The sequence below is a fragment of the Trichoplusia ni genome, unplaced genomic scaffold, assembly GCF_003590095.1.
Source record: "Trichoplusia ni isolate ovarian cell line Hi5 unplaced genomic scaffold, tn1 tig00001163, whole genome shotgun sequence".
Lineage (NCBI taxonomy): Eukaryota > Metazoa > Arthropoda > Insecta > Lepidoptera > Noctuidae > Trichoplusia > Trichoplusia ni.
In genome coordinates, this window is record NW_020800099.1 from 435 (window position 1) to 15687 (window position 15253).

At 36.3% G+C, this 15253-nt stretch overlaps 2 protein-coding genes across 2 annotated transcripts; one reads left to right on the forward strand and one right to left on the reverse strand.

Annotated features, from left to right (window-relative positions):
* Positions 1 to 1235: 1235 nt before the first annotated feature.
* Positions 1236 to 12344, forward strand: LOC113507237 (facilitated trehalose transporter Tret1-like). The gene is made up of 16 exons (XM_026890108.1): positions 1236 to 1278; positions 2172 to 2272; positions 2371 to 2505; positions 2964 to 3021; positions 3434 to 3537; positions 3692 to 3812; positions 4017 to 4151; positions 7705 to 7753; positions 7847 to 7887; positions 8099 to 8196; positions 8658 to 8792; positions 9315 to 9398; positions 9769 to 10047; positions 10355 to 10475; positions 11291 to 11425; positions 11571 to 12344. The coding sequence occupies exons 1-16, from the start codon at positions 1236 to 1238 to the stop codon at positions 12146 to 12148; spliced, it is 2217 nt and encodes a 738-aa protein (XP_026745909.1). The 3' UTR covers positions 12149 to 12344.
* Positions 4378 to 6159, reverse strand: LOC113507236. Its single transcript, XM_026890107.1, has 2 exons — positions 4991 to 6159; positions 4378 to 4628 (listed from the first exon to the last, which is right to left on the reverse strand). Exons 1-2 carry the CDS (start codon positions 5978 to 5980, stop codon positions 4623 to 4625), a joined length of 996 nt encoding a protein of 331 aa, XP_026745908.1. The 5' UTR covers positions 5981 to 6159; the 3' UTR covers positions 4378 to 4622.
* Positions 12345 to 15253: the final 2909 nt, after the last annotated feature.

Genomic DNA, 15253 nt, shown 5'->3' on the forward strand with positions numbered 1-15253 from the left:
TTATTATTCTGTTTTTATAATTTTCTTTAGTGTATTTTCACAAACATTAGGTTCTTTTACGTGTTGTAAAACGTACGTGTCGTTGTTGTATGTTAAAATTGTGGTGTCTTAAGTCTAATCATTTTGATCTAGTTTTGAATCAACGGATCACAACTTTGATTGGTTGATCACAATATATAAAACCAATCACAGAGCGAGATATAAAGTGCCCGTTATTATAATGTTTACTGACTTCCATTTTGGATTGATTTTACAAATTAAGTTATAAGAACTTTAAGTTCAGGCTATATTTATGACCAGAGTGAAAACATTTTTTTAGTATGTCTGTAGTGGCGCTTTTGGTGTCAAAACATGCCTTATATAAAATTATTAAGCTAATAAGCTAAAAAGGCATCACTTAGGTATATGTAATGGGAATAAAAGTGTTAACTCTTTATAGTTTTCGGCATTTTTTCACTAAATTTCACGATTGTTAAATCTTTAAGATTTGTGTTACGGTTCACAAATGGTCTCCGTTTTACTGATCTATTTTTTCCGTTGATGACATATAAAGTTGTCCGAATGATATACCACTTATTATTCTGTAAATACATTAAAAATAACGGTCGGTATGAAAACCGTATCCGATAAAACGGAATTAAATGAAAACTAAACTGGATGTTAAACTGTATTCACTGGTCGACTGCCTAGCCTATTTGATTATAATAGTTAATTCTTCAATTTAATACTAAAGGCTATTTCTAATTTATGACTTTGTAACAATTTTCCTTTTTTTATTGTTTGTAAATGATTTTTTTGAAAAATAAAGGATTTGATCCCAAATAACAAGTTTTATTCTGTTTTATTAACCTAAAATTAAACTCATTTAGTTATCATCTGTTTTAGCACAAACGTACGAGATAAATGAGTAAAAAGACTATTTTTGGCTTAGATTCGTTTGTAGAATCCGCAGAAGGGATTCTTCTTAAAAGATGTTCCAGGTAATGTGTTATTTTCCACTTTTCTACATTTTTATTATATGTATAGATTAACTAGTTTACCTGAGAGCCAGCAAAACTGTAGAGTGAGTACCTGAGTACCGATTATTACAAGCACATATGTGTAGATAAGATTATCATCTTAAATATATGAAACATATCTCTTGAACAAACGTCTTTTTGTATTGATATAAAATATTTTTTTCTAGTGTTGAGAAATGTCATGTTTGGTATAAGTTAATTGTTTTGGATTAAAAAATGATGCAAAATACGAGAATTCAGTATTTAGCAGCGTTTGCTGGTAAGTAAGATTTATGTTATTTATATCAAGTTGGGTAAGAAACCTCATCGAATTTTAGGGGCAGAAAAGACGCTCTTCTAGGCCCCAATTTTGCTATTTACAATAGCCGAAGAATTAATTGTTTTAATTTGACACTATTCCTATTCTCTTAAGCATCTTGCTAACGATATCATTGGAAATTGTTTGTATTGACCGTGAGTGTGCCATCCCTGTACAGTATGTGTACTGAATTTCCATTGATTGAATTGGTAAAATGCTTAGAATGATAGGAATAGTAGTGCCAATAAAATCCAATTACCATTCATTCATCTGCCATTTTAATAGGCAGAATTGGGGCCCTGAAGTTTTGTAATAAGGTCGCTGCAGTTGTAGAAGAGAGATCAAGCTCTACATTCTGTAGTACGCGTCTCGTTTCTACATGTTTTTCTTTAGTCTTGGCACGCTTATGACTTTAACCCACGTCGATTGCACGGAGCGGGGATTGTTCCGACTGCTACCGTCTAAAAACACCCCGGGTCCCTTCTTCTGCTTTAGCCAAAATCTTGGGATTTTCTCACGCATGCTCCTGCGCGACTCGTGCTGGCTCTAGTCCTTTGGACTCCTTGTCGAGGATAGGTGTAAAAATGTAAAGCAAATCCTTCACTCCTCATTAGAACGGATGCGAACGACGCGCCTCTCTTCTTCTTGGCCTGTTAGCTAATCGAGTGACAAGTGCTTTTCTCGCCTCCCTGCAAGGACCTTTTTGGTGGTCGTCTCATTTCTACATCTATAACAGTTTCACTTTAAATTGTGGTGGCAGTTCGAGTCGGAAGATCGATTTTTTAAAATGGTTTAATTATTGTAAATGTCCATGTCCATTCGATTTTTAATATTTTCTATTTGAAATATTTCAGTGTCTTTGGCGACCATGACAAACAGTGTTGCCTACTTCTGGATGACTCCAATGTTGCCAAAGTTTTATGACAACGATACAAGCATGATTAGAATCACACCAGTAAGTAACCAGACACTACTACGTACACATATTATGGGAGGGGATGACGAATTTTGGCAAACAAAAGCTTTGTTAAACATAAAAGCTTTGTTCAACAGGATGAGATTTCATGGGTAGCTGCATCCATATACCTCGGGACGATCGCTGGTAGCGTGCTGACCACTAGTATTTCTGACAGGTTCGGCAGACGTACCACATTGCTGTGTAGTGCCGCACCATATATAGTTGGAACAGTATGTATATTAATATTTCTCGAAACGAACTTGTTGCATAGATTTCTGTCTATGACCGTATATAAATACGCGTGAGTTAATAATGAATCATTCTCCCGACAGTTACTATCAAAGTATATAAAGTTGTTTAAATTTATGAATGTCCAGACTAAATCTGGATGTACATTGTAACTGGTTTGAACTCTTCATTGTGTAACACTCTTATGATAAGAAACTCTTCGAAAGAGATTCTGCAAAGAGTCTATTCCTTGCAGTTAAACAATGGCGGATCTTAAGACAATAAGAGGAGAAGAAGATATTTGCGATTAGCACAAGCATTTGTTTGACCAGATGCTTTTCCTAAATCTGAAGAGTCTTTGTGCATCTGAATTGAATGTTTGTAAAAACCCACGCGACACAACTATTAAAATTTATTACCGCGGGAGTCGTTTTTTAACGTCGACTTATATCCCTTGCAGGTTTTCATATTATGTGCATCAGACGTCTGGCTGTTATACATCGGAAGATTCTTGTGGGGTTGGCATCAGGACTAATAACTAATGTAAGTTTCCGTCATTATTGAGTTGCTATGTAGAGTCAGCTCTATCAAGACCTGAATATACAAATATTATGATGATCAGTAACTTATAATTCAAGCAGTTCGTTCCTTCTTTATTTAAATTAACTTAGCCTGGTTTCCTTGCAAGATCATGCTCCGATATTTGTAATATTAAAAAAAATAGGAAACAAAGCTATATTTTCATAACGTTTCAGGTGTCCAGCTTATATCTATCAGAAATAGCAGACAAAGAAATGAAAGGTACTTGGACTACTCTCACCAGATCCATTTCCAGTTTTGGCGTTCTCTTGGTACTGTCATTGGGATCCTTCGTCAGCTACCAAGTGCTCAGTTACTTTTTGATAGTTCTTCCAGTATGTTACTTCATAGCTTGCAGGAGAATACCTGAAACCCCTTACTTTTTAATTAAAGTGGGTAGGGTAGATGCTGCCAGAAGAGAGCTGCTGAGTCTGTCTGGAAGTAAGGATGAAAGGGTGGGTTTTTTTTATAAAGATAGCTTTACTTTGATATACATTTTTTATTCGTTTAAATTTTTTCACTTCAAAATAAATACAAGTTGAAATTCAGATGTTCCAGAGAGTTATGTGGATTGTTTAAAAAGTGGAACTGTTGTAAATTATGTTACAGGCGATTGATGAAAAGTTGTCGGTTATGAGATCCGAAATTAGAATGGAAGCGCTCCGTTCCAGCTCTGCTTATGAGCTGATAACTGGAAAACAATACAGGAAAGCCGTCATAGTAACAGCCGGTAAGATTAACTTTAAACTGTTTTACTTTAATGTCCTATATGTGGGCCATCAGTGTCCCACCGTAGGGCAAAAGCCTTCCTTTCTTCGTCTTATTCTGGCAGAAACTACTATAGACCAAGATAGGTGGTTTTTTTTAGGATAGTACTTCAAAACACGAGTTGTATTAAGAGTTGGATTTCAAATAATGCTTTTGTTATTTACAGGGATGCTATTGACTCAAACAATGGCTGGTTCGATACCTATACAGCAATATTTCGGGCACATTGTACAGGAGAGCAATGATGAAATGGAAGTATCGACAACCCTAATAATTTTTGGAGTAGTATGTTTTAGTGTTGGTAAGTTGGTGTTTTATTTTGCCCATTTAGAATTTAAATGACGTTTTTTCCTGCAGTAATTTTAACAAACTTACTAAAAATCGCAATACCATTCAGAGTTTTCTTGTTTGCCAGGGTTATCATCACCAGTAATAGCCAAGAAAGTGAGCCATCGTCCACTCCTGATATACTCCTACTTGGGCTCCGCTGCCGTGCTAAGTGTTATCGGTGTTAAGTGTCACCTTATAATCCGCGCATAAGCGTATTCCACCGTCTCCCTTCCTCGCTATAACTAGCGGTGTGGCCCAGTCGGACCGTTCAACGGGCTCGATGACGCCGGCGCGCAGCATCGCGTCTAACTCAGCATTGACCCGCGCCAGCAATGCATAAGGCACGGGGCGCGCTCGACAAAATACTGGCTCGGTCCCATCCCGCACGCATAACTTGACTTCTTCACCGGTATATTTGCCCAACGTGCCATCGAATAGGTTGTCATGTCTGGAAATGATATCGTTAAACATTTTATTTTTACATAATTTAATGTGGTTACATCTAGTAAATTTTGGTATCTCAATATTCAATTCCGATAACCATTGTCTACCTAGTAAATTAGTAGTACCCTTATCGATCACATAGAGATCTAGTTTCTTCATATTTTTCATATATTGCACATCAGTCTCTAAATACCCTATTGGTTGAATGACAGAGCCATCATAAAATTTTACTTTCATTTTACATGGTTTCAAAGGTAATTCTTTAAAATGCTCCTTATACGTAGACTTGCTTATACAGGATAACGCAGAGCCTGTATCAATCTCCATCGATAAGGTTTTATTATTAATTAGAAGCTTTATACACACCGGTTTATAGTTGGTTAGTGACATTTGATACATCGGTTCCTCGTTTGTACCCTCAACGTCTTGCTCCGAGCCGGAGTTGTCATCCATCGCTGGCTCGCTCAGCCAGTACGCCGCGTCGGTAACGTCGTTGCTGCGTGCGGTGCGAGCGTTGCTGCGCCCCCCGCGCGCCATGTTGCCGCTCCGCCATACACCCGCTCCGTAGGCGCTCGACCCGATCACGCGTCCTCTACGTGACCTTCCTCGCGCGCCATTATTCCCGCGGTTTGAAATCGTAGATTTTATGCGACGATCAAATTCTTTTTTTCTACAAACTCTTCGTAAATGGCCAGGTTGTCCACAATAACTACATTCGAACTCCTTGTACCTACAGTTATGTGCCCCATGACCGTTGACCCCGCAGGCTGAACATTTATTGAGTTCCAACTTGTGTATTCTCTCGCTTAGTTCCCGGCTGGTAGTTTGTTCCTGCGTTCCCTCTACGGCCCCGGCGTCCCGCTCAGCTGCCTCCAGAGTATTGGCTAATACTAGCGCTTTTTGATAATCTATGTTATCTTCCGCGAATAACCTCTGACGTATATATTCGCTACGTAACCCGCACACAAACTGATCCCTCAAATTTTCTTCTAAATTGATCTTGAATTCACAATAACGTGACATCTTTTTCAAATCTGCCACGTAATCAGCTATCGTTTCTCCCGCTGATTGGCGTCTTTGTCGGAACCTATACCTCTCCGCGAGAATTGATGGTTTCGGCTGTAGATGTGCTTGCAGTAATTCCACCGCTTCTTTATATTTCAGGGTTGATGGTTTTCTCGGGCTCGCCAAAGTAGACAGTAACTCATAAGCCGGTTCGCCGATAAGAGCTATTAATGTTGGTAACTTCAAATCTTCCGCTATTTTGTTAGCAACAAAATACATTTCGAGACGATCGACGTACGCCGACCAATTCCCATTTTTTATGTCAAAATCTCGAACTTTCCCAACAGACATTTTTAATCACCCCCAAAGCACTATACCACAATAATTTAAGACTTTATTCTGCACCGAATATCGTTCCGTTATCCTCGTCGCCACTGATAAATAATAGACGTTTGCATAGTTCAAGCTTCTATTTTCAATTGCCGCCATTCCAAATCTGGCGCGTCGCTCCTCACTTAACCACAGACAACACAAATATTTATAATCATATGTAACAATCGGAACGTATTTCTTCCAACAGCGTATCATTGGTATTGACGACGATTCTTCCCTCGCTATCAGTTACGTAGTCTTTGCCAACATCATTTGTTTCACCGTTATTTCAGGCCTAGGTTTTGATTCTCTAGCCTCAGTTGTAGCTTCAGAAGTTTTTCCCACGAATGTAAGGAGTACTCATACATCGGTACTTACTACATATACAGCGATATTAACCTTTGTAGTAGTAAGAGGATACCAGATTTTGGAAGATTGGTTGGATTTGTATGGAGTATTTTGGGTCTATACCGCTATGGCTGTAATTGGAGCAGTGTTCACGTATCTTTTAGTACCTGAAACTAAATGCAAGAGTTTAAGCGAAGTACAAATTGTATTCCAAGGAAACATGTATAAAGATGTAAATGGAAGCTTGGAACATGGAATTATTGCAGAGGATGATGTTAATGAAAATACAGAACTCAAAGAAATGGTATATAAAAATGGTGTTGCATGAATACAAAATGTTATGAGAAAAATAAAAAAGTGAGATCTCAGTCTTCTTCAAAATGCATTAAATGTGGAAATTATGATTGATTTGTTGTTTTATTTGACATCTACAAATAAAAAATATTATTATTGATAGCCGGCCTTGAACACAATTGTATAGAGCATCTGAAAATTTGAGGTGACATAGAATCTCCTAAACCTAGTTCTTCGGATTTTGTTAAGTCAATTTATACGTCTTTACGGTTTAATCAGCATGACCAACCATTTTTTGTGAAAGATAATAAAATGATAAGATATACAGATATTCAACACGAGTTAGATACAGATGATGCAATGACTGCACGTAGATTTAGTATCACTTGCTTAGTATTGCGTTGAAAATGTTATCAATCAGAAGATCCCAAGTATAAAAAGTTGAGAAAAAAATGGGAGTATTTATTATTAGAAAGTCGATAGTAAAGATAAAACTAAGAATAATTTAAATAGAACTGACATACGGTTACTCGAAAAACTGTACTTGGAGTGAACTAAAGCAACCATTTTTTTGTCGAAGCCGTATAAGAGTGGATTTGGATAGTGCGGAAAATATAGCTCAGGTACAGATACATTGCCGGCCACGATTTATAACTTTTGATACCAAAGTTGTGCGATCCGCTATGTATTGCCACTCGTACGATATTCCCCGCATCGTTTCAATGAGCCTTTATAAAAATTGTAAATAGATTATATCCCATGTTTTCTGGTGGTACATTTAAAATTTGCATTTAGCAATACCTGCGTTTGTGTGTAAACTGGCGAACAAAAAAGATGAAGATCTCTTATCATCTATTAACGAAATAATCACAGCGGTATTGAACCTAATAGAATACAAAGGTCGGGGTTAACTTAAAAAGATAAGTTTCCTAACATTGGCGGCTGATAAAACATAAGTATTGGTGAAGTAGCTGTGGATGATACACGTGCTTTTAAGATGTGTTTTTTTTTGTTCGGAAGTTAAGTATGCTCATTAGTTCACGATATAAATTGCTATTCAGAGATATCCACTGAACCTGAAAAGGACAAACGGGTAGAACTAGTAGTAAGGTAGTAGTAAATTAGGTTTAGGCAGTTTTTGTGTGTCCAAAAACGTATCGATATTCGTGTGAAAAAGAATAAACGTTTCGTTAAAAATGGCAGTTTGAAAGGAAGACAAGTGCAGTATTTAGTGGCATTCGCTGGTAAGATTTATGTATATATGTGTGTAAAATAAGTATTGGAAAATTGAATCCTTGAAGACAAGTCTCGTTCGAGTCCTGTCTGAGGTTAAGTTTTCAAATACACAATTTTCGTTTCATCAAAAAATAATGCTAAATATAACAAACATTTGTATTTGTGCGTAGTGTTTGAAAACCAAAAAAATACTAATGATATATTGGATTTCTTTTTCAGTATCGCTGGCAGCACTTTCAAGTGGAGTCAATCTAATGTGGACAACACCAATAATTCCAAAGTTTCATAATAACGAGACGAATATAGTTGTTACAGACGTGAGTGTTGAGACATAGTTTCAGTGTTTGTGCAATAGTTTTCACTCTCTTATGCAATCATCTTCTGATAATCCTTGTGTGAAATGTTTAAGATTTTATCTTGAGATCTGGTTGAATTATCTAGATTATACAAAAAATGTTAAAAAAGTTTTTATCTAGAGAATATATTTAGACAAATTAATCATTTATATATTCTTTATTTTTTCCAATTTTATTATATTGTCATGCCTTTTACTAGCTGCAACCGCGTCCACAAGAAATATAGCAAAATACTTTATTTATCTACTATAAAGGTAGTCTAAGTTACTCATTAGTATATCAGCTATCTGTCAATAAAAATCCCATCCATATCGGTCTAGTCATTTCAGAGATTAGCCGGAACAAACAGATAATTCAATATTACAAACAGGACCTCCAATTTTGTTCAATATATGTATAGATTAAGAAAAGTTTTCTTTCAGGACCAAATATCATGGATAGCTGCTATGTCGTCTCCCGGTTTCATGACCGGGAGCTTGCTCACCAGGTTCATATCAGATAGATTTGGGAGGAAAACCAATATATTGCTCAGTGCATTGCCTATTGTCACTGGAACGGTAAATATAGAAAATTGAATATTTTTATTCCGTCTGTACCTACTATGGATTAATGGTCACCACGATAATGATCGATGTGAGCGACGTAAGTATTCATTTCATCCATGAATGCTAGTTGTATTTTTGGGTGCTTTTGGGGCATGAATTGAATATTTGTGACACACTATATGGTATATCCCGCGTTTTCGAGAACTAATTTATCGATTCCGTAATTCAATTCTTCACCCGTTCAAGACAGTTATTAGGTAAGTATAAAAGGATAAGAACGGGAGTCTATCTATTACCGTCTGACACTAGGCTGTATCTCAAGAACTGTGGTAGCCAACCACTTGAAATTTTTATAAATGCTCTATTTCTCTTGCCGTTATAAATTTGTTGGTTTGCAATTTTCCTGGTGACCCACATAACGTCATCAACCCTTATGTTTTCTTGAGTCTTCTTGTACGAAACACACAATTCCAACTCGCACTTTTCAGTTCTATAAATAAATAAATACATTTTTAAAATCTTTTTTATTTTCAGGTTATTCTCCTAAACACCTCAAGTGCTTGGTGGATTTGTGTCACTAGATTCATTTGGGGCACAGGATCAGGTATGATTAGCACTGTAAGTAAATAATCTGACCATAATAAACTCTTCAAAAACATATTTTTTGATTTATCTCAGTAGTTTAGAAACAGGCTTACGTGTATATATTTTCTTATTGTGAGTAAGAAATATTGAAATCCTGATATGACTTTTGGGTTCTATATTTTTATTATAATACCAGCCTTTAAATGTCTCGCAGCTGGCCGTAGGCTACTTCTTATCCAGGTTGGTTATACCTGCAAACAAAAGTATCTTATGCGTTAATCCCTTCAGCCATCAGCGGTCCCTACCAATGTTCATTGAAATCCGGCCACTCATCTGAGCGTGGAGGCATAACAAACAAACACACACATGCTTTCGAATTCATAATTCTAAAGTGTGATTTCAGGTATCAGCAGCCTATTTAGTAGAAATATCGGATAAGGACATCAGAGGCATGTTGACTGCCTCATTCCGGTTCATGGTGACGTTCGGCAGTATCCTGGTCATAGCAGTTGGTTCTCTTGTCTCCTACGACACTCTGAACTACATGCTCATAGCTATACCGATGTGCTACTTCATGGCCTGTTCCTGTATACCCGAATCTCCTTATTATTACCTCAAAGATGAAAAGGTTGATGCCGCGAGAAGGTCGCTGATGAAGTTGAGCGGGAATAAGGATGAAGTGGTTAGTTTTTCGTTTCTTAAATCATTTTTTTTGTTACACGTGATAAAATCTTATGGAAAAATATTAAATAACATCATAAATTAGATTTTGACATGGACTTTGTAACGCATTAAATAATTGCGCGATTTTTGCTCGGGAAATCTAAAGTCCTAAATCATGAGCTGACGCGTCGGGGTCGCGAGTCGAACTGACATTAGATTTAATTTGTTGAGAAGACTCTTTTTTTGTATAAAATAATCTATATTTTAACATGATCCTATCTGATTAACATCATTCACAATTATCATTCTTTTATATTATAATTCAGGTGCTAGAAGAAAGATTATCAGCAATGAGGTCTGATGTTAGATTGGAAATGTTGCGATCAAGTTCACTTAAAGAGCTGTTTACTGGAAAACAATACCGACGGGCGTTAGTTATTGGAACAGGTTAGTTGCCTATAATTGTATATGCAGCAAGACTCGAAAACAGGCTATTTGAATTTCATTGATATTTGCGAATATTTCCCAATCTTCCAATGTTGGCTTATTGATATCCTCGTAAATGTCGGTTATGAGTTAAAGAAAGTACGAAAAGAAAAGTATCCCGCATTAGTCCCGGCATTAATATATTACTTTATTAGTATTTTTGTATGAAAGAGTATCAAACTTAGAACATCTTCTCAAACTTTGCCTTCTCATACCTACTATTTGTGGCATTTGAAGTCCATATTGTCTGCAGGGCAAGAGTCTTTCCCCTTCCATTTGTTTCTACACAACTAAATCTGCACCAGTTAATTATTTCCATAAATTTATTATTTCATAAGTAGGTACAAGTCCTCTCGTATTATCAACATTGTATGGTTATAATCGCAGGCTGAATATGGTGTCAATAGTAAACAGGAAACATTACTTGAGTCATTTAACACTGCGTGAGCAGTGACTAATCCAATTATATTTATAAACACTATAATAGCCACAATAAATACTTATTACAGATAAATACATGCTCTATGTAAATTGTCTTAAACTACTTCTGATATAGCTGTTGAGAGAGTGTTTTATGTTTTAGAAATCACTCACTAGATGGCGTTTGCATAACGCCATCTAGTGGGTGATGCCAAAAGTTGGAAGCCATGATACGAATACCTTGCTCTAAAAGCACTGAAGTCTTGCTTCAAGGACCTTTGATTAGACAAAGATGGCACCGTTGAGCCGATGTGTTATATCTTCTAAACGGTTGTATGAACGTTTTCTTTTTGCAGTTTTGAAACTGACTCAAGTCATGGCTGGAACGATAGCACTTCAGCAATACGTGGGTCGGATCGTCCAGGAAAGTACGACAAGCATCAGTATATCCACAGTACTGATGATCTTTGGAGCTGTGAGATTAGTTGTTGGTAAGATCATAAGACATCTCTTCTATCTTTAAGGTGTACCTTGATTTTCTCTGTCCTCAGTTCCCTGGTTTGCTTAAGTATGTCAAACTATTCTGTTATGTTTACTTTTTCTATATTAAAATTTATTATTAATTTTTCTTTACAGGCTTATTATCCTTAATAATAGTGGACAGGATAGGAAGGCGTCCGTTATTACTGTACTCCTTCGTCAGTTCTGCGTCAGTTCTCGCTACAGTCGGCGCTTACTTCCTGATTCTCCCTAACTCATCTCCATACTTCACTTATATCCCTTTCATTGGCATCACATTATCCAACACAATAGCAATCCTGGGCTATGACACCCTAGTCTTTATCATCCCAGCAGAAATATTCCCTTTAAACGTCAAATCAGTAGCTTTGACATATTTCAACATGTTGGGTGGTATAACAAACTTCCTCTCAGTCAAAGGCTTCCAAGAAATCAAAGACCTGGCTGGGCTTACAGGAGTCTTCTGGTTTTATACAATCACTTGTATAATTGGAGCTGTCTTCACGTATTTCATGGTCCCAGAGACTAAGGGCAAGAGCTTAAGAGAGATCCAGATTGAATTGCAAGGACGTTATTATGATGAGGCTAATGAAAAGTTGAATAAACTGATGCCACTCGAAGATATTAAGTCAAATAGTTTGAAAGGGGATATAGTAATAAAAACCCAAGAAAAGTTGACCCAAAATGGAAGTTAACGAATGAATTTATTTATTTTTAGCACGAATTTAGGTAAATGAAATTTTATGTGTAAAGGATGTTTCCGTCTATGCTACCGCAGGCTAAGACTGCTTATTATGAACTAAGTACATCACTGCCACGAATATATGTATTTTACGTTAGATTTTAAATATAATAATGCTACCTTAATAAACATGCAATTAATCATTTTATCAGTCTATTTTTTTGGATTTATTTATTTTAAAGTAATTTGATGTATTTCAGTAGTAAATTGTTACATAGGCATTTAATTGGCTTTGGGGTTTGCCCAGATTTTCAATTTATGAAGTTGTTGCTTTAGGCGTGACAATTAATATGATTTCGAGGGCAAATTACTATTAAAAGCTAGACAAGTATTACGAGTAAATTTTATTCTACAAGTAGAAGTTTTTTTTTAACTGTAACAACGGAACACTAAGCGTAAGCCTTGTCTGGTTATCACAGTATGGACAGTGAATTTACACTGATGATGTTTTTTTATTGCCGTTATAATAAAGATCGAATTTAAACAACGGATGTTACAGTCATCACCTTGTGGAGTGGCAATTTGTGATTGGTTTCTTCAGCTTATTTGTATGTGTCTTTACATTTGACCGTTATTTCTAATACATTCAACAATCTTGACAATTTTTTTCTTATACATTTGTGAACAAATTAGATGCGCTGCCGTGTTGAAAAAGTATAGATCACGTTCGAATTACTCTAATGATGCTTGACATTCATGACATAAAATAAAAAAAGATCGATGCGGAAATACAATCATCTGTTTGACAAACCAGACAAACCCAACTCGTCATCGCGTGATCAGACCAAAAAATCCCCGAATAAATTACCTTCGTTCTTCCGTACATCCAAAATCGAGGATCTAATTAACTTTCGCATAATTCGATTACACAGCCGTTAGTAAAACGTGCGGCAAGTAATTTTTATGGGTCCATTTAACGGATTAGGTTCGGCGGGAGACAGATTCGATTAATGTGTATGACCGAAGAGATGGTTGTTAGGGATATTGATGATGAGGCATCGAAGGGTTGACAGTCCCCACATTTGATCGACAGCCTGTTAATTGCTATTTTGAATGTGTTTACAGTTGGTCTCGTGTCTGTTTTAGGATTGACGGTTGTATTGAATCTGAACACGTGTAGGTTCGACGTCAAAGCATTACTAATATTAATGCCGGGAACGATCCGCGTTAATGATCTGGTTACTCTGCCTTAATGCGAGTTTACACCGCTCTACAATGTATGGAGGTGTTGACGTAGGCGTAGGCTTAAAACAGTAAACCACTAAAAGTATTGTTTCAAAATAATATTTTCCTAATTTAAATGTTTTACGTATTAAATAGGAATTTGCGTAACGAAATAGTGCAGACAATAAGTAAAAAGCTCAATACTACATGGTACCTTCTTAATTATTAATAAAAGCAGTAGAAAAATCAAAAAGATGATCTCAAATGTTCAAAAACAGAAGAACGTTTTACTCAACAGATACTTTATATATTCAGTTGCATTCGAGAAATTTTCAATATCGATGAATACCTTGTTCGGAACGACTACATCACTATCTTCACCAACGGGCCAACGCTGCAACGATGCCATCTGTCTGCCCCGCGGAGTAGTGGCGTGCCACAAACAAATATTTATCGATAGTTTAACCACGGACGTGCATTGCTTAGCATTAGCGTCACGTTCATTGCTTCGGAATGCTATATTGTGCGAAACAATGCTTCCGTACGTAGATTGTGTAATAGAATAGAACAGTAGCAACTTTTATAGATTTAAGTGCTTTTTCAATTGTTTGTGGGTCAGTTTGGTTTAGCCCACGAAAGTTATTTTGGAGCCAGCGCAAATGTCTTGAGTATCTAAAATCATTAAAGTGCCTGAAAAAGTTATACTTTAGGTTAAACTTTTTTATAATAATTGTGATAAAATAATTGCATGAGATTTAAATTTACACAATAATAAGGCTAGTGTTATCCGACTGTATTAAACGAGAGTAATGTTTTGCAGCTATAACTGATTTTCAGGGGGGAAAAGCCGCGAGCAACAGCTAGTTTTAAATAAGTAAACTCTACATTAGTACCTAGAGGTACCACACGTAAAATTAGTATAAAAATAACTTAAAAAAACAGCTTTCAGATTACTGCTTTGTTTGGTAATTAAAGGACTTACTCGAAAAGATTCATTCTAATTCAAATGATTAACTCCACCACACCCCAGTTTCAGGATCAGATCAGCTATGTCATCATATTGCATTGTCACGCTACATTATATCTAACCTAACCTATACGCTGTTAAAATTTCAGCTCAATCGAATCCGGGAAGTGGCTCAAATTCAACTTGAAAAGTCTACAGACCGACAAACAAGGACAACGGGACAGGACACAAACCAAATAAAGACTAGTCAAAAAGATAGTGACGAGCCATTAAGACCTAGTATTTCAACTTTTCAAAGATAAACGCACTAACACTGAAACCTCTTTTTTCGACATTTCCCCGTGACCATACGTTTTCGGCAATAAAATATTATAATACCCTTTGTTGTTCCGAACATAAATGCTTGATAGTCAGTAGATAAGGAGCTTTGACAAATAGGACGACGCTGGGGGCGAAACGTGGGCTATCATTGAAAGTCTTATTACCGACAGCGTAGCATTAAGTTGTGCAAAAGTTGAGGTTATATTTGAGGTTAGGAGCAGATTTTGTAAATAAAAATTATTAAGCATTATGTATATGGACAAAGCATTTTTGCCTAGTGCTATTAGGCCCTCAACTATAAATATATCAGAGTACATAGATGTTTTAACGTTAAGTTGCATTATTTTTCCCACGTTTTTGACATTTGTATGAAAAAGTCCTTTTAAAATTGAATAAATCTTTAGTTTTCAGCTCATTATGAGGGATAACTACACTTCACAGTCCGAAAAATATTCACTATCAAAGTTTAGATTTAATACTGTATTCTAAAAAAAATATTCTGTGCTTTTATATGTACACGTTAAACACGGAACCCTATTACTGAGGTATCGCTGTCTGTCCCTCCACATCAGGCCGCACCTCAAAAACATTGATAGCTAGACAGTT

Coding starts and splice junctions, on each gene's coding strand:
- LOC113507237 (XM_026890108.1), top strand. CDS start 1,236: ATGATGCAAAATACGAGAATTCAGTATTTAGCAGCGTTTGCTG. Junction 3,022..3,433: donor CATCGGAAGATTCTTGTGGG/GTTGGCATCAGG, acceptor GTTACTTCATAG/CTTGCAGGAGAATACCTGAA. Junction 11,426..11,570: donor AGCTGTGAGATTAGTTGTTG/GTAAGATCATAA, acceptor TTTTCTTTACAG/GCTTATTATCCTTAATAATA.
- LOC113507236 (XM_026890107.1), bottom strand. CDS start 5,980: ATGTCTGTTGGGAAAGTTCGAGATTTTGACATAAAAAATGGGAATTGG.